We start from the raw sequence: 26,083 nt of genomic DNA, 5'->3' as shown, positions 1-26,083 counted from the left end.
AGGTCATTGACCTTTGAAAGGCTTTGACCTTGAATTTTATTGTTTAATGTACATTCTGGGTACTTAATATTTTTTTTTTTAATCTTCCTGTAAGAACCTCTGCATTTTGACACCTAAATAACCAACCTGCACCTTTTCATCTCAGAGATACCATTATACCGTATATGGTATATAATGTTAAAAAGGTCATTGACCTTTCAAAGGCTTTGACCTTGAATTTCATGGGTGAATGAGCATTGTAGGTACTTGATTTTATTTTATTTTATCTTCTTGTAAGAATCTGTGCATTTTGACACCATGATCACCAACCTGTAATATTTTATCTGGGAAATACCATGATACAGTATATTTAAAAAAGTCATTGACCTTAGACCTTGAAAAAACCACTTTCCCCAACCCGTATTCCTCTAAACTTTTTTTGGGTAAATGTTGACACCCATACCTACTCAAATCAGTCAAAAAAACATTTCCAATAATTTTATTCCAGTTGGTTACTAATTACGGGATACTTTACAGTGTTTTTATTTTTAGAATGTTATTGTTGAAAAACAAGTGATCTTTGTAAACGCTTTCTTTTTTAAAAACAATATTCTATCTAGGTAGGTTGAGTGTGTATTTCCCCAAACAATTGCTGTTAGCTAGCCGAGACAGATGAAAATTTGTGCAAAACTTGTAAGTTGGCGAATGTGGACCCGGGATCATCATCCGTTTAATGAATAATGGTGGTCCCCAAGTCTAGCCAGGAGGCTTCTAGAGAGTAAAAATCATTTACTAACGTAAGGTTACTCTCATACGAAGCCAGGTCTTCCTTCCTATACTTTTGCGTGTACCACCAAAAAACCTGAAACTTTCGCCCCGAGATTTCTACTTTCTTTCTAAAAGATCTAGCCCTAAATCATGTACATGGGATACAACTTCATTTCCGACATTTCTACGCTATGGATTTTATTTCTAGACAAGAATTGCTCCATAATTTAGATATGGTAAAATTAATGTCGAATAAAGCATTTTAGGGAGGAAGTTGGAAGAAAAAAACTTAACTTTGCTGATAACATCAATATCGCGTGAAATTGTACGACATATAAAGTCAGTGTGTGTTTTCCAAGATAATTTGTTGTCTATTATGAGACCTAAAAATGTTGTTGCAGTAACAACTTAAATGTCTATATTGTCCAGTTTAATATTAAATGGCAATTGTTCTAAAGCATTGCTAATAAGCATGCATTTTGTTTTTTTGTACATGAATTGACAATTTGTTAGCCCTAATCCATATTGTACCAAGTTCAGTGTTCAGTACAATAATTAAAATATCGGGGTTAGGATGAGAGTAGAGTAGAGTACACTATTTGAATCATCTGCAAAAGGACATAATTATTAAGATAATATTTCAGAGGAGTTCTGGATGTCATTTATAAAGATAATAGATAAAAGTGGGTCCAGGAGGCTGCCTTGGGGAACACCCCAGTTAACATTCTGTAGAGAAGAATTTTGTTCATTTATGCTTACGAATTGTTTACGATTTGCGAGGTATAGTTTCTGAACCACTCCAAGGCCTTCCCACGAACTTCGTAATTTTCAAGTTTGTAGAAAAGTATTTCATGATAGTGTCAAAGGCCTTGGAGAGGTTCAGAAAAACACATATTTGTATATTCAAAGTTGTCAATAGCTTTTGTGATTTTGTCAATTAATAAGAAAGTGGCATGAGATGTAGGCCTACCATGTTTTTGGCGATATCCAAATTGAAAATCAGAAATTATATTATATTTATTAAAAAAATTAATAATCTTGTATAGCTCACCCTTTCCATAACTTTAGTCAAAGTAGGCAATAAAGCTATCGGTCTATAGTTACATACATTTCTCCTTTTTGTGCACTGGTATTATCTTCGATATTTTCGTATTGTCAGGCACATCGGACGCCATTACTTAAAGAAAGGTTAAATATGTATACTAATAGATTAATATATTCTATAACATTCTTTAATAAAATATTATCAATACCATCCGAGGTGACCACAGTTTTTTTTTTTTAAGTTGTTCACTATATCTATATAATTCCTATGTACTGCATGGTACTAAAAATAAAGAATTAGGGTTTGGTTGGTGAATGAAGGCGTACATTTCTTTTGTGTTAATGGTATATTGTCTGCAAGACTTTTTCCAATTTGTGTAAAGTATTGATTAAATATATCAGCTATACGAAAAGAATCATGAATTTCAACATTATTGTGCTTTATCGTTTTCATGCGTTCTTTTATGCTCTCGTTATATGGCAGTGTTTATTGTTTTCCATGTTTTATTGATGTATTTGAAACGAATTAATTAATTTGTGAATTAATTGATTTGTGATTAGTCCAATTAGACCAAATAAATGGCTATTAGACCATCTGGTTATTAGACGGAATGGTATTAGACTATATAAATGAAAGTAGATCGACAATACGTGGAGAGTGGACGAATTGATGGTAGACCGAAGATAGTAGACGAGTTGGCAATATTGGATGAATTGGAAATAAGCTTGCAAAATGACAAAGACAATGACAAGTTTGGTCGCTTCCCTCCCTCGCTTTCGATTTTTTTGGGAAAAAGTTTACGCATGTGCTGCCCCCCCCCCCCGTGGCGGATTTTCCACAGGGGGGGGCAAATTCGTCGGCCCAAAAATTTGACAAGCAAAAAAAAAAAAAAAGGTCTTCAACCACAAATATAGGATTTCGAACCAAAAAAAAAATTGACAAGCAAAAAAGAAAAAAAAAAAGGTCTTAAACCACAAATATAGGATTTCATACCAGAAAAAAAATTGAAAAGCAAAAATATATAAATAAAAAAAAGTCTTCAACCCCAAATGTAGGATTTCGTACAAGAAAAAAAAATTGACAAGCAAAAAAAAAAAAAAAAGGTCTTCAAGCTCGTCAGGGGGGGGGGGGGGCAGGGATACGTCCCTTGCATGGGTTGTGATTCGTCAGGGGGCAGACTGCTTGCATCAACCGCGTAGCCAGGATTTCATTTTGGAGGGGGCGGTAAATGCACGCGAAGCGTGTCAACACTTACAGAGCGCGCGAAGCGCGTTCCCTAGGGGGTGGGTGCAGGGAGGGGGAGTTTCCCCCTCCCGCGCGAAGCGCGAAGCTTTTGGTGTTTCATAAATTAAAATGAAAAGGAGCCGTCTCTCTTGTCTCTAGTATCTATATCAGCTCCAATTCAGTTGACTATATTGTGATTTTGAACCTTGTTTTCAAAAGTGATTGTGAACGCACAAAAAGGAATACAGTGGAGGAAATTAAAATCATAATAACCCCGCGCGAAGTGCGGAAGCTAAAGCGTTTTATCAATTTTTTTTTGCCATGAAAAGGGTCCCGAGAAAAGGGTATTCTCAAAGATATATTGAATACTTCCCTTGGAAAGATCAGATTTGATTACAAACAATTTAGCGACAGTGCATATCTTTAACTCGCAAAACAGAGGAGAAGAAGTGTATATGCCGGGAGGAAGATATTCCTCCCCGCGCAGAGCAATAAAACTCTGAAATTTCAAAGGGCGGACGTTTCATCAAATGCAGATATCTCTAATACACAGTAAAAACGCTGTTTAAGATTTTATACAACGCTGTTTACTATATGAACCTTACAGTATTTGTTTAACCGTTTAAACAATCATGTTTAATTTATTGAAAATTAGATATTGAAAATTAAACTTTGTTGCTTAAGATTTAAACAGTTGTTTACAGTTGTTTACAATTGCTGTAAGGTTCATATATTAAACAGCGTTGTATAATTTTTTTTTGCTGTGTACCCCATCGGCTCTAATTCAATTGATTTCCTAAGATTATTGAACTTCATTACAAGGAAAATAGTGCGCAAAAAGTTGAAACTTCTGTGATTTATTGAAATTATATAAAAAAGGATGCCTAATTTCTTTGACTTATCCTGAAGCGCTTCATTTTGAATTATAAAGAAACCTAAGTGTCATTAAAAATTTCAAACTGAGGGCGCAAAACAGGACAGGAGATGAATGTGCAGGGAAATGACATGACGATTAATAGAATTTGATAAAAAAATATTGTACTTTTTTATTTAATACGACACAAATTTTATACATTCCTCTTCTTAAATTAGGAACCTGTTTGCCCCAAAATTATGGTTGTTTAGTAATGAGCTGAAAAGCGGGAGAAGTTGACTTTATGGAGTTGACGGCAGTAATTGATATAAAGATTTTACCCGCCCGGAGCCGACCCGACCAGAAGTTGCGCGATCAATTTAAAAAAAAAAGATAACTTCATATACTGATCGGCTTAACCTTACTCTAATTCCATGCCCTAATGTATACGTTTGAACTTTAACTGGCAAGAAACACATATATATAGCTGAGGTGGAAAAACATGGTTAGAGAAAGGGTGGGGGAAACAATGGAGAACTTCAATATTGTCATTTAAGCAAAATTCATATATAAATTTTGAGCAAGAGTGAAGGAGTTTCTCTTTTGAGAAAAAAAAGAATAAAAAGAAAAAAAAAACCGACAAAGCTACCTTTCTTCCATTTCCTCCCTTCTCTTTTCCTTTTCTCCTCTCTTTTTTTTCCCTTCTTTTTTTTTTCTTTTTGGGGACGTTTTGGGGGGGGCGACCGCCCCCACCGCCCCCCCCTGGCTACGCGCCTGCTTGCATGCACGAATTAAATAATCCCATCAATCACTAACACTCGTGAACTGAACTGAACTGAAACTTTATTCTGTCGACCCCTTTCGGAGTATGAGAATATACATAGATATACATCATACATTCATACATAGTGCATACGTACATTAATACATACATAACAAAACATGAATAAATATAAAAAGCTATAATATGGCAAAAAAAGGTGATGAAAGCCTTGATTGCTTGAATGCAAAGATAATACTTTTGAACACATGAATAACAAAAAGAGAAAGAAAAAGGATATAATAACATAATATACAGGTATATACATTTGGTACTTATCTACGAAACTGTTTCATAATAATGTTAACAAACTTGGCAAGTTTTGACAGTGTTTTGGGAATTTTAGTATTAAATAGACTATGCATTTTTAAAGTGTTTGGACGTTTGGCAAACTAGCAACAGATTGTCAGGGGATCATTGTTTGTATGTGTACCATAGAGATGTATACTAATTACTTGTACCCATATATTTTGGTCGATAATTTCTACCAACATTTCTGCTCCAATGCACTGCAGCGCTGAGCTGCCGATCGATCCGAAGAGAGGGCAACTTGCCAATCTCTAGGCCAGTAGTTTAGGCTGCATTTGCGAGCGATATACCGTACCGTTGGATTATCAGCGCGGGATATTCAATTTCAAAGACTGACGAGGTGGCGACAAAAGTTGGTTAGCAGGCTTGAAAGGATTGGAGAAGACAGCATTAAGACAAGTGGAAAAGGCTGGAGCATTTAAATCTGTACAACTTTTTGACCCCCAAAAAAGTTAGCTAGCCGAGACAGATGAAAATTTGTGCAAAACTTGTAAGTTGGCGAATGTTGACCCGGGATCATCATCCGTATTCCGTTTAATGAATAATGGTGGTCCCCAAGTCTGCGCACCTAAGAATTTGAGTTAAGATTTAACATGAATTTCTTTTTATTTCACAAAATCTTTCAGTTAATAATGTTCCTTATATTATTATTATAAAATATGAGTAAGTGTACCAGATATCTCATAAAAATTTAAAAGAAATATAGATCTATCATCTAGGAATTTCTTGGAAAAAACCTCGGGCAGTCATTTTCAATTTCAGATTGAAAAAATGATGGGGGGACCTAAAGCTACGCACTTTGTTTTCAAACAATAAAAACTATCCCAATTTTAATATTTCAACAAATATCTTTCACTAATTTGTGGCAAACATTCTAAAGATCATTAAACAAGAAGAAAATATCGCAAAACTCACTAATACGAAAATCCCGCCATGTTTTCCGAACACCTCTTGATTTCGCCACCCGATGTAGAAGGGGTCCTAAAGCTACGCGCACTCGATTTAATATCATGCAAAAAAATAGTATTTCCTGTGCCTCAATTTCTAAAATATATTCATATTATTATAGGAAAAAATGAAATTTAAGCGAATATAACTCCAAAATTCCAAACAGTTATTGGTTTCTCTGCATTAAATTAGAGATTTACTGCAGCCTCTGTAGAAAAAATTGAATAGGAATCATTCGTCACTCTGCAGTCACAGTTCCACACACAGAGTGCGCATTTGCCATAAAAACTATGCGCGATGAGTGGTGCGTAGCTTTAGGACCCCCTGCCATACTACGTCTACGGTATGACTATGAAGTATGATATGGTGGGCCCCAAGTCTGCGCACCTAACAATTTGAGTTAAGATTTAACATGAAATTCTTCTTATTTCACAAAATATTTCAGTTAATAATTAATGTTCCTTTATTATATTATTATGAGTAAGTGTGCCAAATTTCTCACTGAAAAATGAAAGAAAATATAGGATTTTCTTGAAAAAACCTTGGGCAGTCATTTTCAGATTGAAAAAAAAATGGTAGGATGGGGGGTCGGGTGTCCGGACAGTTTATCTTTTCGAAGCCTTCTTTTTTGTCTTTGGATTACACTAAAAATATGAATTCAATACTTGTAATCATCTTCTTTGTTCTTTATAATATTTCCTAAAATTTTGTACTAAAATTTGATGAAACTTTGCTTGTAATTTTTTCCAAATGACTTGTTAATTCTAAATTCTAAAATTGATCATCCGGACACACAACAACTGGGTATACCCCATGTCTGCGCACTCATTCACTTTGCACACGATTTGGGGATTTGGATGAGAAAGGCTGCATTTTGAGGTCGTCACATGAAGTGCCCTAAATTCATTATTTTCCCACCATTTTGAGCCGGATTTTAAAATAAAAATCTGTCTACACTGTATGTAATGCATGTGTAAAGTCTGTGTTCGTTGCGTATCTTTTACTAGAATCGCGCAGATACGCGTGTGCGCAGACAAGGGGGACTGCGCAGACTTGGGGGAACTTGCCATACAGTCCACCAGGTTGGTGTATCATGTGGACTCGACTGTTCACACAATCAGGTGCCAATGTTAACTTAGGTGCAGGTTGTATGATGGGGGACCTAAAGCTACGCACTTTATTTCCAATTTTACTATTACAAACGATGAAAACTGCCAGTTTTAATATTTGAATCATAAACCAAGGAGAAAATATCACAAAACTGACAAATACGAAAATCCTGCCATGTTTTCCGAACACCTCTTAATTTCGCCGCCCGATGTCATGCCTCATGGGTGTAGAACTTCTAGAAGGTTAAACTAGAAGGGGTCCTAAAGCTAGCACTCCATTTATCATGCAAAAAAAATAGTATACTCAATAGACCAGGGGCAGTATTCTGAAAATTGTCTTAAGAGAAATATTCTTGTATCTTTAGAGTTACAATAAAATCTGTATTCCGAAAATTCTTGTATGTTTTCTTGTAACTTTCGGCGAGCGCGTATGATGTCATAGCTAGAATTATGCGTAAAGTTAAAAACGGCGCATAAATATCCCTTTGCGCAAGATAACTTATCGAGGTAAAAGGTGTTCTGAAAATTCTCTTATCTTTGTGTTATGTTAACTTCCTTGGAAAATACAAGAAAATTTACAAGAGGTAAGGGGCTATTGTAACTTATTGTTGCATGCGATATTTGTCCGTCTGCAATAATTATTTCCTGCTGCATCCCGCAAGAATATCATGTTTTACAAAACGAGACTTTGCAAAGACATTATAACGACGGATTGGTAGACTTTTCAGCAAATTAAAAATTGGTGTTCGAGACGATGAATCTTTTCAGAGAAAATATGTCTTTGAGAAGAGCCACGTGTATTTTTAGCACAGAAGCGCACAAGCATAAGCATCGCGGGTGCAAGGAAATTACGCCTCATATCAACAATGCGCTTCATTATTTTTTAGAAGAGACGTCTCTATTGGTTGACCTTAGCATATCACAAGCTTAATGATTGGTTGATGAAGAAATATAGGGCGTGTCAGAGATAAAATAGGGGACGTTCTTACAGGGATAAGACAATTTTCAGAATACCAATTTAAGATAATTTTAGCGAGCTGTTATATTGCTGACTTACAAGAAAAGTTAAGACAATTTTCAGAATACCACCCCTGTTCGTAGTTACTTCTTGGACAATTTTTGTCAAATGACCTTTCATTTCTTTCACTATGATAGGCAGATTTCAATGCAAGATATTACGTAAGCATGCCTTCCATAGCAAGATGAAAAAATTGAATAGACCAGGTGACCAGAATAGCACACCAATGAACACTATGAAGGTATTTGTTGCATTTCTACTTTGAATGCATAATTATAGCATGTTGTCCAATGTACATGTACTTTGCAAACTGAAATACCAGTCGTTCGTAGACGCAATTTTGTTTTTTGTGGAGGTAAATCAAAATAATATATGAATAATCAAGACACCAAAGTTGGTGCTTATAAATCTCATTAGATTTTAAACCACCATGTCACTTTAGTACCAATGACCTTCCTCTGATCATGCACAGAGTGGAACTACGAACTGGCTTATTTCTAAAATATGTTCATATTATACAGGAACATATGAAATTAAAGTGAATGTAACTCCAATTCCAAACAGTTGTGGGTTTTCTCTGCATTTAGAGATTAAATGCAGCCTCTGTATAAAAAATTGATTAGGAATCGTTCGTCTGCAGTCACAATTCCACATAGTGCGCATTTGCCATTGAAAACTGCATGTGCGATAAGTGGTGCTTAGCTTTAGGACCCCCTACCATACGTTGTTTCAGACCCGACCCACGGCCCACCGTGAATTTAAACTTCAGTCTAGACTCTCTGGAGACTCTTGGTTGGTAAATTCTGAGATCCATTTTATGATTTTTATCTCAGATAAAATAAAATATTTTATCTCTGTTAAAATCAGTGAGATAAAATACCCTTAAAATCTCTCTGTATTGGTATTCTCTATCTCTCATCTCACTCAACCAACATGACCAATGCCATGGAAATCCATTCCGCCAGGAGGTGTGGCAAATGAGTGAGATTGCGTCAATTTATTGACTTCAAATATGCTTGCGCGTCTTTACAGAGATGCCTTTTTTAAAAAGTGACAATACTCTCATCTTTTTTTCAAAGTCTAGTCTAGGGTCACTCACACACATGCGAGGTTAGAATGTATTACTCGGCTAGGCACCTATACATGTATATCGTATCCTTTCAAGCATCATTTCAAACACAATATCAGTCATGGTCATGATTGTACAGGAAGAACGTTGTATTCTCAATAATATCATTCATTTTTCTTCATTTTCATCAAATTGATGTCAAGATTTGAAGTTAATTCACCTAGTAGAAATATTGATGAAATCAACGTCGCAGAGAAAAAAAAAGACTGACTCTGAGCATCAATTTCCTTTAAATTTTACAAAATTGTCAGTTGATATTGTTTCTTATATAATGTCAAGAGAACAGCACTCAGCAGCAGCCAGCAGGGTCTAACAAGACTAACATTACTTAACTTAGTGTGCCAAACATCTAACAATTTGAGAGAAATTTAATGACAATGCTCTAAAAAAAAAAAAAAGCAGCTAGTTATTTCAGATTGAAAAGTGGTGCCCCATGCATCATGTGCATGGCATGCGCTCACATATTGATCTCTGGCTCTCACCAACATTGTTTTACTTTCACTCCTTTTTTTTAATTAAAATAAATTCACCTTGTTCCACAGGTTTATTTGAAATTTGCCTAATTACCAACCATATACATGTACCATTTGGTCTAACTGGAATAAGTGTTAATTGGGCGAAATGAATGAAATTAAAATGGATATTTAAAATGGATATTAGACCAACTGGTTATGAGACAAAATTGTCATTATTAGACGAAATGGTGATTAGACAAAGTGATGATTGGACCTAATGATTTTTGGACCAAATGTTTGTTAGACAAAATGTTGATGGACAGAATGGTATTAGATTAAATGAAGGTACAATAACATTAGACCATGTGATGAGTTGGCAGACAAATTGGCAATTTACCATTTTATACCAATACCATGTCCACATGACTTTACATGTAGACTAAACTGGGCATACATTCCTCAAATTTTTCCTGATATCCAATATGAATAAATGCCAATGACTCTTGTTTATGATTTTAGGCTTTAAGAATAAGGTATGAACCTTGAAACATGCATGTTCCGTTTATTACAATGTTAAGTTCTTTTTATTACTTTTGGCTCCCATATTCACTTTACACACAGGGATTTTCTCCATCATTTTGTCTTCTTGACCCAGATTTTTAAATATCTGTCTATGTAATGCAGCCAGGTGTATTCAGTGTGAAGTTTATGGTTATTGCAGGTTATTTAATTTTCACTAAGGACTCTGTATACACAGACAGTACTATGCAGACTTTGGGCATCTAATCATATGAAGGAGGGCCCCATGTCTGCACACCTAACTATTCAAGTTAAAAATTTAACATGAATTTGTTTTTATTTAACAAAAATTTTCAGTTGATATTACATAATTATGAGTAAGTATACCAAAATCTCATAATAGTTTGAAGGAAATTTATGATTTTATTGGAAAAAACGCTTAAAAAAAATGCCAATTATTTTCAGATTGAACAAAAAAATGGTGCCCCATGTCTGCGCACCAACACAGGATTCTGGGTTTTGATGAGAAAATCTGCATTTTGATGCCGTCACATGACATGCCTGAAATTCAATATTTTCCCACCATTTTGAGTAGATTTTTAAACGAATATCTATGTATTTCAGGTGTAAAGTTTGTGTTCGTTGTGTGGATCTTCTTTTATTAGAAAAGAATGTGCGCAGACAAGGGGCAGTTGATATGAAGGGCCTTCTACTAGTATTTCAAAAACGTTAAACTTATTCTCCTGTAAAAATTGGCCATTCATTTTGAGATTGAAAAAAAATAATGGTGCCCTATAGGAATATTTTCAATTGGTCTAATGCTAATTCATCCAATTTCCAACTCGTCTACTATCATTTGGTCTACCATCAGTTTGTCCACTATCCACATGTTCTAAATGCTATTTCGTCCACTCACCGTTTCGTTTAATAACCTGTTGGTCCAATAGCCATTAGTCCATACCATTTGGTCTAATTGGACTAAGTGTTATTTGGGCAATATGAATGAAAAGAAAATGGGTATTCATATTGGACCAATTGATTATGAGACGAAATGGTCAAAGACAAACTGGTGATTAGATTATTAAGTGATTATTGGACCAAATGGTTGTTAGATGAAATTTTGATGGATGGAACTTGGCAGACTAAATGAAGGTAGACCGTGTGGTTAGTGGACGAACCCCTATGGCTATGTCCTATGACATGTCTTTGCACCAATTGACTTTACAAATGATTCAGGGATTTTGATGAGAAAGGTTGGATTTTGAGGCTGTAAGTATGATTGAAATGCCTGAAACTCTATACTATTTCACAGTTTTTGTGGACAAATGCAAGCACTCGTGTATATGACTGTTATGTTTCATCTTAGCTTGAGAATTTTGTGAATCAGCTGTGAGAATTTTGTGAATCAGCTGCTTACAAAGTGCAGTGTTCCAAATAGTACTACTGATACTTTAAATTTTTATTCATAATATTTTCTTGATACACAGAGAATATTGCTAAAGAATTTGAGTCATGGATTCTGATACACAACCAATGTCAGCAGGGGAATTGAAAACAAGGCTCTACCATACATTCAGAGAAAGGGGTCTAGTTGAATCACTTAAGGTATTTTCTTTGATTTTACAGTTATCCCTCCAGCTTGAATGTTTCTAAACTTGATGAATTTTTACTAGGTCGACCACTAGTCAAGTTTGAAAATAAACTAAACATCAATCACAATTCACTAATACATGTAATACAGTTTCATGATGGTGTTAATTTGTTGGAATTATGGAATATACACACGTTAACACGTCGACTGCTGAAAGCACGCTGCTCAAATCCTAGATGGGAGTTATTAATGGAAGTTAACAAATTTGAAATGCAATAATGTATAAAAACATGATTCAGGGATTATATGTATATGTACAAGTAGGTAGGACAGTGCTTTTCCATTTTATGGTTAAATCAAAACAAAAAAATCTGGTATGTTTTTTTTTTAGTTTTCAAGAGAAAATTTAATGAATTTACCTTTGCTAAACTGAACTTATGTTTTTGCTGTGTACATTTTCTATGACAAAACTGAATTTCAATTTTGGATATTAAGTTTACAGGTTTTCAGAAATGAAAAAAAAAACATTGATTTTTTTAAACCACTGTCCCTATACAAGGATTTGCTTTCTTAAATTCCTTGAATACCAGTATCATTTTTTTCATTGAGCATTTACTGAGAGAAATATGTGAATGATATAGATCATCCATTGACTCTTTTTTTTATCTCTGAGGACCACTTTTCTTCTCATTCTTGAGCATATAACTAACTTGTGTATTTATTCCATTTTGTATTCTTCAATAAAAATAGTCCCAGCTACGAACCAAGTTAGTGACAGAACTTCGGCAGAGTGCTGGTTTACAGCATGTCAAGTTTGCATCAAGCCCATCATCAATGTTAACGGCTTCCCTGGATGGTTCCTCATCACTCATGCTTAGAGCTGCCAACTCCCTGGTCGTCGACCACCTGAGACGATGTGGCTATGATTACTCTGTTGCTGTCTTTATGCCAGAAAGTGGTGCTACAGATGACAAGGTGTATAAAACTTGTAGGATTTTCCAATTTTTTTTTCTTATTAGTTCTTTCAAAAATTATCCTCGACTAAAATTTGAATATAATTTTCAGTTACTTTCTGCTTTGAAATGCAAATTTGCCCAAAACATATCTCTGATATTTGATTAATACTTGCTGAAGTGTGAATAATGTAAATTTCAGGTGTGAACTGTTTTAATACAAGTTAAAATTCAAGGCAATTGTAAGTATTTAATTTACAGTAGTTTGACAATTTAATCCAAAGTTGCAGTCCTTGACCCTGATTGTGATGCTTCTTGAGGAATTTTCAATTGAATGAAAGTTAAACTGCAGTGGTGAAATATACCACAAATTTCAATTTATGATCTATATACAAATTAAATTTGGCAAATATTATTTACCTCAAAATTTTCGACTACACACTTCAGTCTTCTTCAGGGATATGATGCATCTGATCTTCGCCGGAAGTGACGTAGTGGCGAAGAATTGGGTCATAAACTCTAGGAAGTTTGTATCGGCCCCGTCACGATTCAGCGAAGGTTGGCTTTAATTTTCTTTCATTGAAATCTGTCTGGAATAGTTTTCAGAATCTTCTTTACACAGTAAATTTTCTTTAATTGAGATCTGTCTGGAATACTCTTCCGAATCTTAATTAGATTTTTTATTATTTTTTTATCTCCTTTCTCATGCTCTCCATAAAGATGTTCACATTACCAGATTTATTAGATCTTCTGAGGATTGCCCCAAGCTCTCGATTATATAAGAAGTTGGTAAGAATGGCTTGACTATTTTTTTGTAATTCTCAATGTTTTTTTAAACATACATATGTCTTTTTTGTGGCTGCAATATAATGTTTCAAAATTTCATAACAATTCCTCTGACAAGAAAATAATTACCTTTTCATAATTTACATTTTGAATGTGTGGCATAATCTTGAATGTGCATCAGTCAAAACTGGACGCTTCTCATTTAGATTTCATGCTAAATCATTACTGTACATAGCTCTTTTTATTCGTAATAGTTTTGATGATATCTGTTTGTTTGTTTAATTGAAAGTTGAAAGTATTTTGTGTCAGTGATTATCACTCCTCTGGAGAGCATTGAAATCTGCTAGTAGGTTTAATTATGGGCATTAAACATGAAAATAACTACTATAATAATGGTATTTTATTCAAAGACTGTTCGCAGCAAGAGCTGAATTGTACAGAACTTTTACATTAAAAAACAACATAAAACATAACAGTATCAAAATAGAATTATAAAAATACACAAAGCATGAAAAAATGTACTTTGGGGGTTAATATGAATCAACAGAATATTTTCAAATATAAGTAATTGCAGAGGTTTCAAAATTTGCTTAAGATATAGTACATGTATACAAGAAAGCGGATTGGAAGGATTTATGATGTAAGTGAATTGGATTGGATAAATTTGACTTGAGAATATCGATATTTCAAATTAGTAACGTATTCAGAGTATAAGGAGAAATGGAAGTGGGTAACAATGGGTAAATGATTAGAATAAAGTTTTATATACAGAGAGTTTTGTATACTTATTTCGTTCTACTGAAACATTACAGGTAGTCGCTGATTATTCTAATTCAATAATAATAATAAGTCACATTGCATGGTGAGATAGAGAAAGAATTGGAGAGAATGATGGATGAAGGGAAAGAGAGCGAGAGAAAGAGAAAGAGATGGAGATGGAGATGGAGATGGAGGGTGAGAAAGAAAAAGAAGAAAGAGAGAGAGAGAGAGGAGATATGAAAAAAAAAAGGATTTAGGAAGAGGTCATAATACAGATCACAACAAACTGATTGTCTTTTTTATCTAGGATTCATTCAATAAGCTAATTAGATATGGGATTGGACTGAGTTTGTACCTTTGTGTTCTGCATTTAATCTGATCGTAGGGAGCAATTCTTCGGAGTGATTTTTTGTTTAGTCTAGGATTAGGCAACCAGGATCTGAAGGTGGGTGAGTTTTGTAGGGACTTGGCAAATTTGATACACAAGTCCCGTCGTCTTAATTCGAGTGATTTCAGGTTTGTGATTTGTAGGGCATTCTCATAGGTGATGTACAGTGGGCCAAGAATAATTTGGAGAGATCGTTTCTGTATTCTTTCGATTTGTGCTCGCTGTTGGGTAGTCAGACCTGGGTGCCAAACTGGCACAGCATACTCCACCAAAGGCCTCACGTAACCAGTATAAATGGTCAGTAGATCACCCTGTTGGAGTTTAAAAGGTCTGAGCTGCCTCAACATGTAAATTCGCCTGTTAGCCTTAGCTATCATTGAACTAATGTGGTCATTCCATTTCAGGTCTGATTGGATAAGGATACCAAGTATTTTCATCACATTTACTTCGTTCAGGGTCTGGTTGCTTATTTCAACAATCAGTGGTGGGGGTGGATTCTTCCCAAAGTCCACTCTCATCACTTGACATTTACTGGCATTCAAGTTCATTTTATTTGTATTACACCATACATTTAGCTCATCAAGTGTGTCTTGTACCTCACTGGCTGCACCCCTCGTTTTCACTTCACCTAGTGTCATATCATCTACATATTTCCATAACTCCATTTTGGATGATGCTAGAGCATCGTTGATAAGAACTAGGAAGAGCACCGGGCCAAGCCGTGTACCTTGTGGTACACCTGCGCTCATAGGAGTAATGTCTGATATGACACCTTGGTAGCGGACGCACTGGGTACAACCAGTGAGGAAGTCTATGATCCATGGGATGATACATGGACGACAACAGAGATCCATAAGCTTCGAAATGACGATAGAATGGTCTACTCGGTCAAAAGCCTTTGAAAAGTCGGTTGTGACTAGTGTAACAGAAGTTGATAACTTATCGGTATGTTTGGCTAGGAAGTTCAAAATGTCAACAAGACAGTGGGTTGTTGATCTACCTGGCCTACTTCCAAACTGTTTCACATCAAGGACCGGTGATATATCAGTCATTAGCCACTTCGTGATGAACAATTCTGCAACCTTCGCGAAGTGGTCGGTGAGAGCTATGGGTCTCAGCTTGTCGATTCTGGCAGGTTGTTCTTTAGGAACTGGCACTACTATTGCCTGTTTCCATCTAGTAGGCACTACACCCTCCGCATACGAACTGTTCAGGATGCTGCATAATGGAGAACTGAGTTCACAGGCAAACATCTTGATCAATCTTGCAGGAATGCCATCTGGACCTGACGACTTTCCTGGTTTGATACGTTTAAGTTCACGATACACTTCCCACGGTTGGACAACAGGGGGCGCCGTTTGTGATGGGAGGAAGGTTGGTAATTTCGAAAGATCCAGTTGAGGAATGTCAGCAGCAACTTGAGAAAAGTGCCTGTTGATGGCGTTAGCTACCTTTACAGTTTCCAGCTGATTAATCCCTGGAGCTTGAATTATTTGACTGGACTTTTGTTGGGAGGTCATGACCTTGATATGCCTATACCAAGAAGCAGGGTCATCTGTCTTAAGTTGGGTAATACGATCATGGTAGAAACGAGCCTTTGCTACTTTGATGGATCTTATGACTCTGTTTCTGCAGGCTTTCCAGTCTTTCTCCGGGCCACTAGCAAAAAGGTGCTGACGTCTTGTTATGAGGGACTTGATCTCGGGTGTAACCCAAGGTTTATCCCTGACATGAATCTTTACCGTCTTTGAGGGCATGTAAGCATCCATGGCTGAAAAGAGAGATGAGTAAAAGGCCTCACATTTTTCTGATGTTGTCAAGGCGTCTGTAACACATGACCAGTCATTTGACGATATCCACTGGCCAAAAGATGTCAGATCGGAGTCACGCATTGGTCTGACAACACGTATGGACATTTTGTTTGGCATATATTCACTTGTTGACGATGGTGTCCAAATGATAGAATTATGGTCGCTCATGCCAACAGGTGAGGTAATCACTGGTGAATCGTAGAACTTCGTCATATTCGTCAGTACCTTGTCGAGTATAGCTTCATCCCTCGTTGGTGAATTAACAACCTGGACAAGACTCGTGTTGGAGCAGATCACATCCGTATTAAGTCGGTTAAAATCGCCCATGATAGCAAAACCGGCATCTGGATGATGAGATGTCAACTCGTCAATAGTGCTGATGATGTGATCAACGAGCTCTTGCTCTTTGTCATTGTTGGGAGGTGAATATACAGCGCGTCTCAAAAAAAACTATACACTTTTGAAAGGGCTACCAAACAAAAAATATGTCACTTTGGGGGAAAATACCTATATATATGGAAAGCCAAGAAGTCAACTTTTAGATGACACCAAAAAGTTGGAAAACTATTCATGCTTGAGTGAGCAATACCCACTTAAACAAAGGGTATGAAAATTAGGGTGGGCAGGAATTAGCCTTTCGATTTTTTCAGTTTTTGAGAGGCGAGTCCTTTGGAACTTGCAAACTTTAGGGTGTTGTGATGAATTAATGGTCATTCCTTATCAATTTAAATTGTTAGAGCAAATTTCATGAATTATCAAATTGAAATTTCATGCATAAGTGAGCGTGAATTGCAATCTTTAGTGCAGCATTTTAACTTTACAATGTGGATCTCAGCAGTGTGTTCATTGGAGTCAGGAGAATAGGGGTAAGATAGGGAGGACTTCAATGGGTGAAGTAAGCTGATGGGAAAGGGGGTCAACAGAACGTTTAGCCTCCCTCCTACAGGTCCGTCCCCCCTCCTGTTGAGATTGAGACTGATTGCTATTACATGTACGCATTAAGTCCAAGGCAGACTGTCAATTTGATAATAAATTCTAAAAATTAGGTCATCAACTTTCACCTATCAATCATTCAATCAACAATTTGTTTGTAAATCAACTCAATCAATGTGATCAATGAAATATTTACCTTTTTCAATAAATTATCAAACATTCAGCTTTTTCAATAAATTGTTTCATAAATCACCATAATTAGTCAAGTTCTTAATAATCATTCAACGGAAAAGAAAGACCCATCAACCATAAGTCACTTGGCATTTAAGTTTTGAATACCATCCACGAGAAAGAAGGGGTTGGAGGGCGGGGGTGAGTACATGATTTGTAATTTGTAAGAGAACACAAAGAAGAATGCCCTTTTGACCCAGTCTTACCCTATCTCACCCCTGCATGTAACACGTACCATCACATTACTCTGGCTCTCACAAGCACACTTGCAAAGATCCAAATAATAAACTAAAAATTCTACACTAAAATTTTAATTCATGTTTACTCGTGCATTACATTTCAATTTAGTAACTCATGAAATTTGCTAAAGAAACCAAAACTGATCTCAAATCATCAGTAATTTAGCATAACACCCTTAACTTTGCAAGTTCCAAAGGACTCACCTCTGAAAGGCTAATTCCTGATCACCCTAGCAAAGGCTAGTCTCTCAGGAGGGGTGAAAGTGGTAGAGAGAGAGAGAGAGAATGGGGGGGGGGGTTAAGTGATCTGTGGACCCTTATCCCACCAACCTACTTCCCCCACCTAAGTCCTATTCCTTCCATGAACACATTGCTGAGATCCACGTGAAAAGGTTAAAAATTATATTTCATGTTTACTCATGCATTAAATTTCAATTTAATAATTCTTGAAATTTGCTCTAAAAACCTAAATTTATAATGCTTGATCATTGATTTATCAGAACACCCTCAACTTTGCAAGTTCCAAGGAACTCGCATCTCAAAAACTGAAAGAAAATGGAAGGCATATTCCTGCCCAGCCTAATTTCCATACCCTTTGTTTAAGTGGATAGTGCTCACTCAAGCATGAATACTTTTCCAACTTTTTGGTGTCATCTGAAAATTGACGTTATTGGCTTTAAAAATATATAGGTATTTTCCCCCATAGTGACATATTTTTTGTTTGGTAGCCATTTCAAAAGTGTATAGTTTTTTTTGAGACGCACTGTACAGCAGCGAGATACACTTCAGAAACATCTCTTGGAAGCCGAAAAGGGCGGATTTTACACCACACAACCTCTAAGTCTTCTGGGACGGGTATGGAAACAGTTCTCGGCTGCATGCCGTCACTAATGTACAGAGAGACACCCCCTCCTTTGCGATTAGTACGGCATTTTGAGAAATGTAAGAATCCATCCACATTGAAAGAGTTTGCTGTATCCGCTGTGAACCATGTCTCGGTAATGGCGCACACTTCCAGTTTGTTTATTTGGATCAAAGTTTCAAATTCGTCAAACTTGTTCGATAGAGACCTGAGATTAGACATGAAAATACGGGGGAAATCGTATTTTTTATGTTTCTTCTCTTTCTCATTTGTCACATGTAAGGGTGAGATGGATATCAAGTTCGATCTATGAAATACCTGTATTTAAAGCATGTTTGATGAGGCAATGAATTATTATTTTAAGTTTTTGAAGTAACAAATTTCATAAGATAGAGTGGGTGGAATGAGAATCTAGTACCCCTTTTAGTAGATTATTGGTTCGCTTTTAGTCATACAATTTTGAATTACTGAAATGTTCAGGCCAAAATAGTCTGCACTTGTATAGTGCTGCCCTAGAGTTTAAGAAACACTGGGCTCCGACCAGAGAATTACTAAAATTTATCAGCATTAAACATGTGAGGGTGCACAAAGTCTACCTGCACTCTGTAGTTAGCTTGCTTTGATGATCCCTGAAAAATTATATGTGTACAATGGTCTGATGTGGTTGTGTTTTAGATGTCTTGACTCTTAGCTCCATTTGGAGGATTTGTGATAACAGGGCAGACCACTATGAATTTCTAAAATCAAGTCTTACTGCTTGATGAAGACCAGTTTATCACAGAACATTGGAAGACCAGAAGTGTAAGATTTGCTGAAACCAACAGTGTAAGAGAATCACCTTCTTTATCTGAAATGCTTTACTTCACCCAATTTTTAAAAATTTCCTTTATTATTTTCTTTTTAAATACAATAAATTACCTCTTTTTTTTCTTTTTTTTGTAGGCGGCTGAACTACCAAGTATTGATCCAAAAGGTAAGATTTTATTACGATAAGAACTTTGGTAGGATATAAAACTTAAATAACAATTCTGTAAAAGAATATTTGTGTTTCTTCTCCTTTTATTGTTTTTCATTCAGTTTCATTCATTTGTATGTCTAGTGGTGTATGTTTGTTGTGATTTTTGTTTTCTATTAACATTCCAATATAAAAGACCAATATTTTCATGTTAAAATATGTACTTGGGTGTGATATATGATTAATTAATTGTATTTTGTGTATGTTTTTACAATTTACAGGATTTCTTTGGCAATTATTGACAGAGCTCAGTGCTAGTCAAGCAAGAAAACAGGAGCATGTGGGCATACAGGTTGATACACACCCAATACACCAGTCTTCCCTAGGCAAGTCTTTTATTGTACAGAAGAGTATTTTTTCCACCCACGCATGCTTCATTCTTAATATATTTTGTTTTCTCATTTTTAAAGGGGAATCCAGCCTTGGCTATAAAAGGTTGTGTTGGGAAGGAGAAAAATAGATTAAACAGAATGGTTAAAATTTGAAAGAAATCGGACAAGCAATAAGAAAGTTATAGCTGCTTTAAAATTGAGATCACTAATACTATGTAAATTTCAAATTGGCAACTGAGTAAGTAAATTATGACAAGGGGCAAGGACAACTTTCCCATAGGCCATGTACTTTATTATCAGGGATTAGTGGTTTTCTCCTAAGTACCCATTCCCCTGGGGCAGTAATCTTAATATAACCCAGGTAGTATATTGTTTTATGTCCTCATGAAAGAAAACTATAATTTGAAATAAAACTTTTGGGGAAAATGACATTTTAGCCATAATATGTATTGGAGTACATGGAAGAGTAGTCCTTGCCTTACATCACTATGACTTCCCATATGCGGCCAATTTGAAGTCTCCATGGGTATAGTGATTACCAATATTTATAACTTAAAAATTCATAACTTTCTTGTTGTTTGTCCAATATTGTTCAAACTTTCACCTATCAACTTGTCTGATTTTTCTTTTCCTTTATAAAAACAAGTTTTTATTTGGGTTAGATTCCCCTTTAAGTGAATGACAAATAAAGACCTGTTAAATGTCCCTACCAAGAGGTTTCTGTAGTGAAGGAGTTTTTGTGACCGAAAAGATGAAATCTCTGTTTTGTTTGGTAGATGCTTTGCAGATGAAAATATAAGACTAATGATGGATGCTGTATGGTAATTGGGAAGGCTGTACAGTCCATAGGGAAATCAACTGATTGATAGTCTTAATGTGGCTAAAGTAATCTTCAAACTGAAATATCTGGCTAGAAATGTTGGTCTCCTACATTCACAGTTTATATTGTCTAATTAAAAAAAAAGAATAAAACTTATTTTCCAACTTGTTTGCATTCAAACAAAGAAACATTAATCCATCTTGTGATTCCTCTGTTTTCTCTCCATCAGAGAGAAAATTACAGAGCGTTGATGATGTTTACAATCAGAGATCAGAAGAGGATGAAATTCTAAACAGACATGCCATCCAAGAGAAGCTACTTAAACTCAAACGTGAGATGGAGATCAGATCTAGGGAAGAAATTCATCGTGAGGTACAGATCACTGTTACTACCTTATGTAGTACCTTTTTACCTTTTCTCTTCAATATGATGTTGACACATTTCTGCCTTGCATCCAGTAAATAGGATTTAATGTTTGATCTGAAAACAAGTCATTATTTTCAAAATGGTAATAATGTTTTATGAAAGTAGCATTAATTCTTACTTTTTTATCAAAACTCATATCCAATATTAGCAGCAAAATGAATATTGATCTGAAACTCATTAAATGTATTGTCACATTCTAGCCTCAATGGTGTGATGGTTCAACTTCTCTTTTAAATATTGTTCATTCTCTTATCTTTGCTTCTATTTTACAAAAAAATATTTTCTCAATTATAGAATGTGCATGTATAATACAAATTTTCTTTTTTGGAGGGGGGGGGGGCATTCATGTGCAGATAAGTAATGGGTTATATATAATTTTCAGTTTAGGTATTTATTATCCTAATTGTGGAGAAGTTAATCTATGAAATAAAACAAAGATGTGAGTGTGTATTTTTAGAGTCTCAAATTATGAAGTGTGACTTTGAAAAATGTTCTTGCAAAGTTCATGGAGTCGCTTTTTAATCGCATGTTTGATATCATATGCCTTTATTTACTTTACGGATACCACATGAATTCTTGAAGATACATTTGTTTGAAGAGGAGAATTGTTCAAGGTTACTCTGCTTCTTATCATCGTTTAGATCTCAAGGTTCAAAGAAAGTGCATTGAAACGTGTTGAATTGGAGGAAAGAGAGAAAGCTCGTAAAGAAATCGCAAGTGCTAGAAGAGAGGTGAGCAACTTCATAAATCTTCTTGTTAATGCTTGTTTCATCATTGATTAAGTTTTGCCTTTTCTTTTCATTTTACTATACTTCCTTTTTGTTAGTGCAGAAATTTAGGTTGCACAACATGAGTAAAATTTACAGTTTCGCTTGAAGTTTTGTAAGTTAATAACATGTAATTTTAGCCTACAGGTTTTGACGGACTTGTAGTTTCAAAATTTGATCCATTGTACTATTACCACAAGCCTGTCGGTGCAGGTTGAAACTACTTGTGACCTGAAGTTTTTAAACATAAGTATTCAACCAAAGTTTTTATTTGTTCTTTCTTCATGACAACATTTATAAAAGAATAATTTACATAATTTTAAATCGGTTATTTCATTTTCCGTATAGATTGAGAATACCTACCAAGCAAAGTCAGATGCACTTAGGGAAAGAGAACTATCTACGATGGAAAGGATACAAAAACATCAAGAGGTATGTAATAGTTATTATCTTATTCTTTTTATTAAACTCAAATACATTCCTGACAACAAATTTTTTTTTCAAACATTGCTGTTTTCTGCATGCACTAATTGCAAAGAAAACTTTGGGCATTCTATATTATAGAAATATGTTGAGATTGCACTTGTCATTGGGTTTGAAGAGAGAAAAAGATTGTAAATTTTTAACCTCCAAGAGAGGTGTACAAGTTTGCCCCTGTATAGAGCATATCCAGGATCAGATAGAAATGATCCTATGTACCTCTGATGTGCACCTCTCTGTCTGTAGTTATCAGCTTTTCTTTATTTACAATTATTTTTTTTTGGGGGTGGGGCTGGCCATGAATAGGAATAAAATTTGAATCAAAATTTTCCCTTATCCCCTTTTAATTTTTCTTTTATGGACAAGATTTATGTTTCGATTGAAATGTCTTTTTCCATTTTTTGTATCGCCTGAACGAAGTTCCGCAGAGACATAGTAATCACTTTTCCTGTTGGTCTGTTAGTGTGCTAGTAGTCTCTTGGTCTGTTTGAAAATGTTAAAGGTTTTGTTCAACTTGCTATCATTTTTTTTGTTTGCATCAATTATGTTCATACTTGGTACAAATGATACTTGGGTAATCCCATATGTGTGTTAATGAGGATGGTGGGGTCAAAGGTCATCTAGGGGTCAAAAGGTCAAATGAGATGAGGTCATGTCCATGCTTTTTTCAAGTGTTTGCTCTCATTTCTTTATATCTGCATCAATTGGTACAAATGATCTTTGGGTATTACCACACGTGTGTTCTTGAGGATGATAAGGTTAAAGGTCATCTAGGGGTCAAAAGATCATATTGCATATTTCATTGTTTGCAAAATCAGGCAAGACTCGTGGTTGAACCACCTTGTTAAAATTTAGTTTAGATTAAAATATGTTCAGATGTGATGCACAGATATCATGTTTATTTACTTTATGTCAAATGATTTGATTTCATGTACAGTTAGTTGAGAAGGAAACATATGCCCAGAGACAGAGCCTTCTTGAAGAGCTTAGGGCTATTAAACAACGAGAGGCGGATCTCAGAAGAGAAGCAGAGATTAACAGAAGGTAAGGAAAACTAATTTCAATGAGACCCTTTTTATTTTGTTCCTGTGGCAACCAAATGAATACCGAGCATTAGTTTGAATCTGTCATGAACTACTTAGGTGTTAAATGAAAAGGGAAAGGATTTTTGTTATGAATTTTCTATTGCTATCCGAGAAGCAACTTGGTAAGGAATATTCCCCAGGATGTGGAAGATGTCCACTGCAAAGTGTGATTTTGTAATTGTATATTTTGATCAGAGTAAAATTCTAATCACCTTCAAGCACTTGCGAAAACCCTGTATAATCATTATTTGTTATTTTTATATATTTTTTTAAATGTTATTAAAACAGAGTGGATTTCCACGTGGATTTACACGGAGGAGAACCAACTCTTTTTGATAGGGTTAAATTCTTGTATTTTGGAAAAGAAGGGCATCTGATTTTCTTTTCCTTTTTCTTCATAAAACTTTTTCTTTTCATTTTTTTTAACTTTAAAAGATAAGGAATTTTCCATTATATTCTGGGTTTGTAAATTTTTTTTTCCCTCTTAATTCATGACACACTTGGCATGGGAGATGTCATATTCTTTACCCTGACTTTATTCATTGTATATAGGAGCTCATTCTGTATTTCAAGAAAATGAGTAAAACTACTTTCCTTGTTTTTATGCAGGGCTGCAAAGATGGAAGAAGACAAGAGGAAAGCCTTGGAAGAAAACTTGAAAATGAGAGAAGCATCCGTGTCAAACATAGAAACAACATATGAAAATAAACTCAAGGAAGAAACAAGAAGGTTTGTATGAAAGCTTGGTATTCCAGTCTTTAATAGATGTTATAATATTCATAATATACATATCTGTCTTACGATTTTTTCATGAAAGAGAACCCTTTGATCTGTATGCAGTGAATCATGACTTAGTTCAAATATGGACTCCTAGCAATGCTGTCTGATGTTAACTGATTCTTATAAGTGTAATTAATTTACAAAAAAAAAACAGATTACAGTTTTAAGTAAACCATAATTTAGTTCAATATTGAATGTTATAATTCTAATTTGTGAAATAATAATCTGAAGAATCCTTTCATTTGAATCCATTAATACATTGTTCCATAATATTTCAATGGTTGTATGCAGGTTTGAATTGGATTATGAGGCTAGACTTGCCAAGAGATTGAATGAGCTTGAACAGAGAGAAGCCAAAATAAGAGGTAAAGTTCTTGAATGTATACTATTTTAGATATACAAATAATTTGTGCAGCATCATACAGCAAATGACCAAAATGGATGTACATGTACATCATATACTTGTAGACTTCAATATATTTTTGTTGGTTTTGAATTTAAACAAAATTATTAATACATAAGTATTCATTTTCGTATATAATAAAGCTATGATATAAAATTCCTTGTTTGTTCTTAAGGATGCTTAACTATACAATTTATGTGGGACAGAAGAATTATGTGGTGTAGCTGTTTTGTTTTTCTGGAAAAGTTACGGAACAAAGGGCCCAAAGTAGCAAAAGTAATATCATATTGTCTAGATATGATTGGTTTTTATTGCATTTTTGATTCCACAATCCAAAGTAAAATAAATGTTATAATACTTATCCTGACCGTGGAAAAGTGTAGTAAACTCTACATAGAAAACTATTTTGCTTGAAATATATCAAAAAGTAATTGTGTCTGTTTAAATTCAATTGTTTGTTTTTTCAGCTGAACAGAGAAGTATGGTTGATGAAAAGGGAACCCTAAAATCAGTTCAAGAGCAACTACTTGGAAAGACAAATCATATTCTAGAATTAGAGGTGAGTTCATGAATTATTTGTTTACTTTAAGTGTTATCTGTTTAAAAACATTAGAGATTTCATTTAAGCATTTGAAAAAAAAAGTCTTATGTCTTTTTTTAATCTGCCCAAGTGTTTGCTAGAAATTTGCATTTCACATGCATGAAATATTTGTCTACTTTCCTTGTTTCCTCGGTACATTTTGTTGTAATTTGATAACAGCAAGAGAAATAAAAACTGAGAGATCAATCTCTTTTTGTTTCAACTGGAACTGAGTATTGAACATTAAAAATGTTCTTGTATAATACTAAGAATAAGAATATTTATATGCCCGTCTCGACAGGACGTATTATGGTATCACGCTCGGTGTCCGTCCATCCGTTGACTTTTCCTTGTAAACGCGATAACTTCAGGTTAACTTAACCTAGGCTCATATAATTTGGTATGTATGATACTAGCATGGATCCCGGGAAGCCTATTGATTTTGAGGTCAAAAGGTCAAGGTCACAGTGACGTATTTTCATCGTACCCTTCTGCAGTCCTTGTAAACGCGATAACTTCAGTTGAACTTAACCTAGGCTCATATAATTTGGTGTGTATGATACTAGCATGGATCCCAGGAAGCCTATTGATTTTGAGGTCAAAAGGTTGAAGGTCAAGGTCACAGTGACGTATTTTCATCGTACCCTTCTGCAGTCCTTGTAAACG

The 26,083-nt window shown here is 35.1% G+C and overlaps 1 protein-coding gene across 1 annotated transcript in view; it reads left to right on the top strand.

The window, feature by feature from the left end:
* Positions 1-5,123: 5,123 nt before the first annotated feature.
* Positions 5,124-26,083, top strand: part of LOC129260659 (centriole and centriolar satellite protein OFD1-like) — a 56,982-nt gene continuing 36,022 nt past the window's right edge. The window contains exons 1-13 of the mRNA XM_064114235.1: positions 5,124-5,488; positions 11,664-11,781; positions 12,518-12,742; positions 13,441-13,509; positions 19,672-19,702; positions 19,966-20,070; positions 21,126-21,268; positions 21,964-22,053; positions 22,438-22,521; positions 23,507-23,613; positions 24,264-24,383; positions 24,726-24,799; positions 25,305-25,396. Of these exons, the coding sequence (XP_063970305.1) occupies positions 11,689-11,781; positions 12,518-12,742; positions 13,441-13,509; positions 19,672-19,702; positions 19,966-20,070; positions 21,126-21,268; positions 21,964-22,053; positions 22,438-22,521; positions 23,507-23,613; positions 24,264-24,383; positions 24,726-24,799; positions 25,305-25,396 (1,233 nt within the window). The 5' untranslated portion in view covers positions 5,124-5,488; positions 11,664-11,688. The remainder of the gene's footprint in view (positions 5,489-11,663; positions 11,782-12,517; positions 12,743-13,440; positions 13,510-19,671; positions 19,703-19,965; positions 20,071-21,125; positions 21,269-21,963; positions 22,054-22,437; positions 22,522-23,506; positions 23,614-24,263; positions 24,384-24,725; positions 24,800-25,304; positions 25,397-26,083) is intronic.

This window comes from Lytechinus pictus, unplaced genomic scaffold (genome assembly GCF_037042905.1).
Source record: "Lytechinus pictus isolate F3 Inbred unplaced genomic scaffold, Lp3.0 scaffold_19, whole genome shotgun sequence".
Lineage (NCBI taxonomy): Eukaryota > Metazoa > Echinodermata > Echinoidea > Temnopleuroida > Toxopneustidae > Lytechinus > Lytechinus pictus.
Note: the sequence above shows the minus strand (reverse complement) of the source record. Positions and strands in the feature narration are given on the sequence as shown.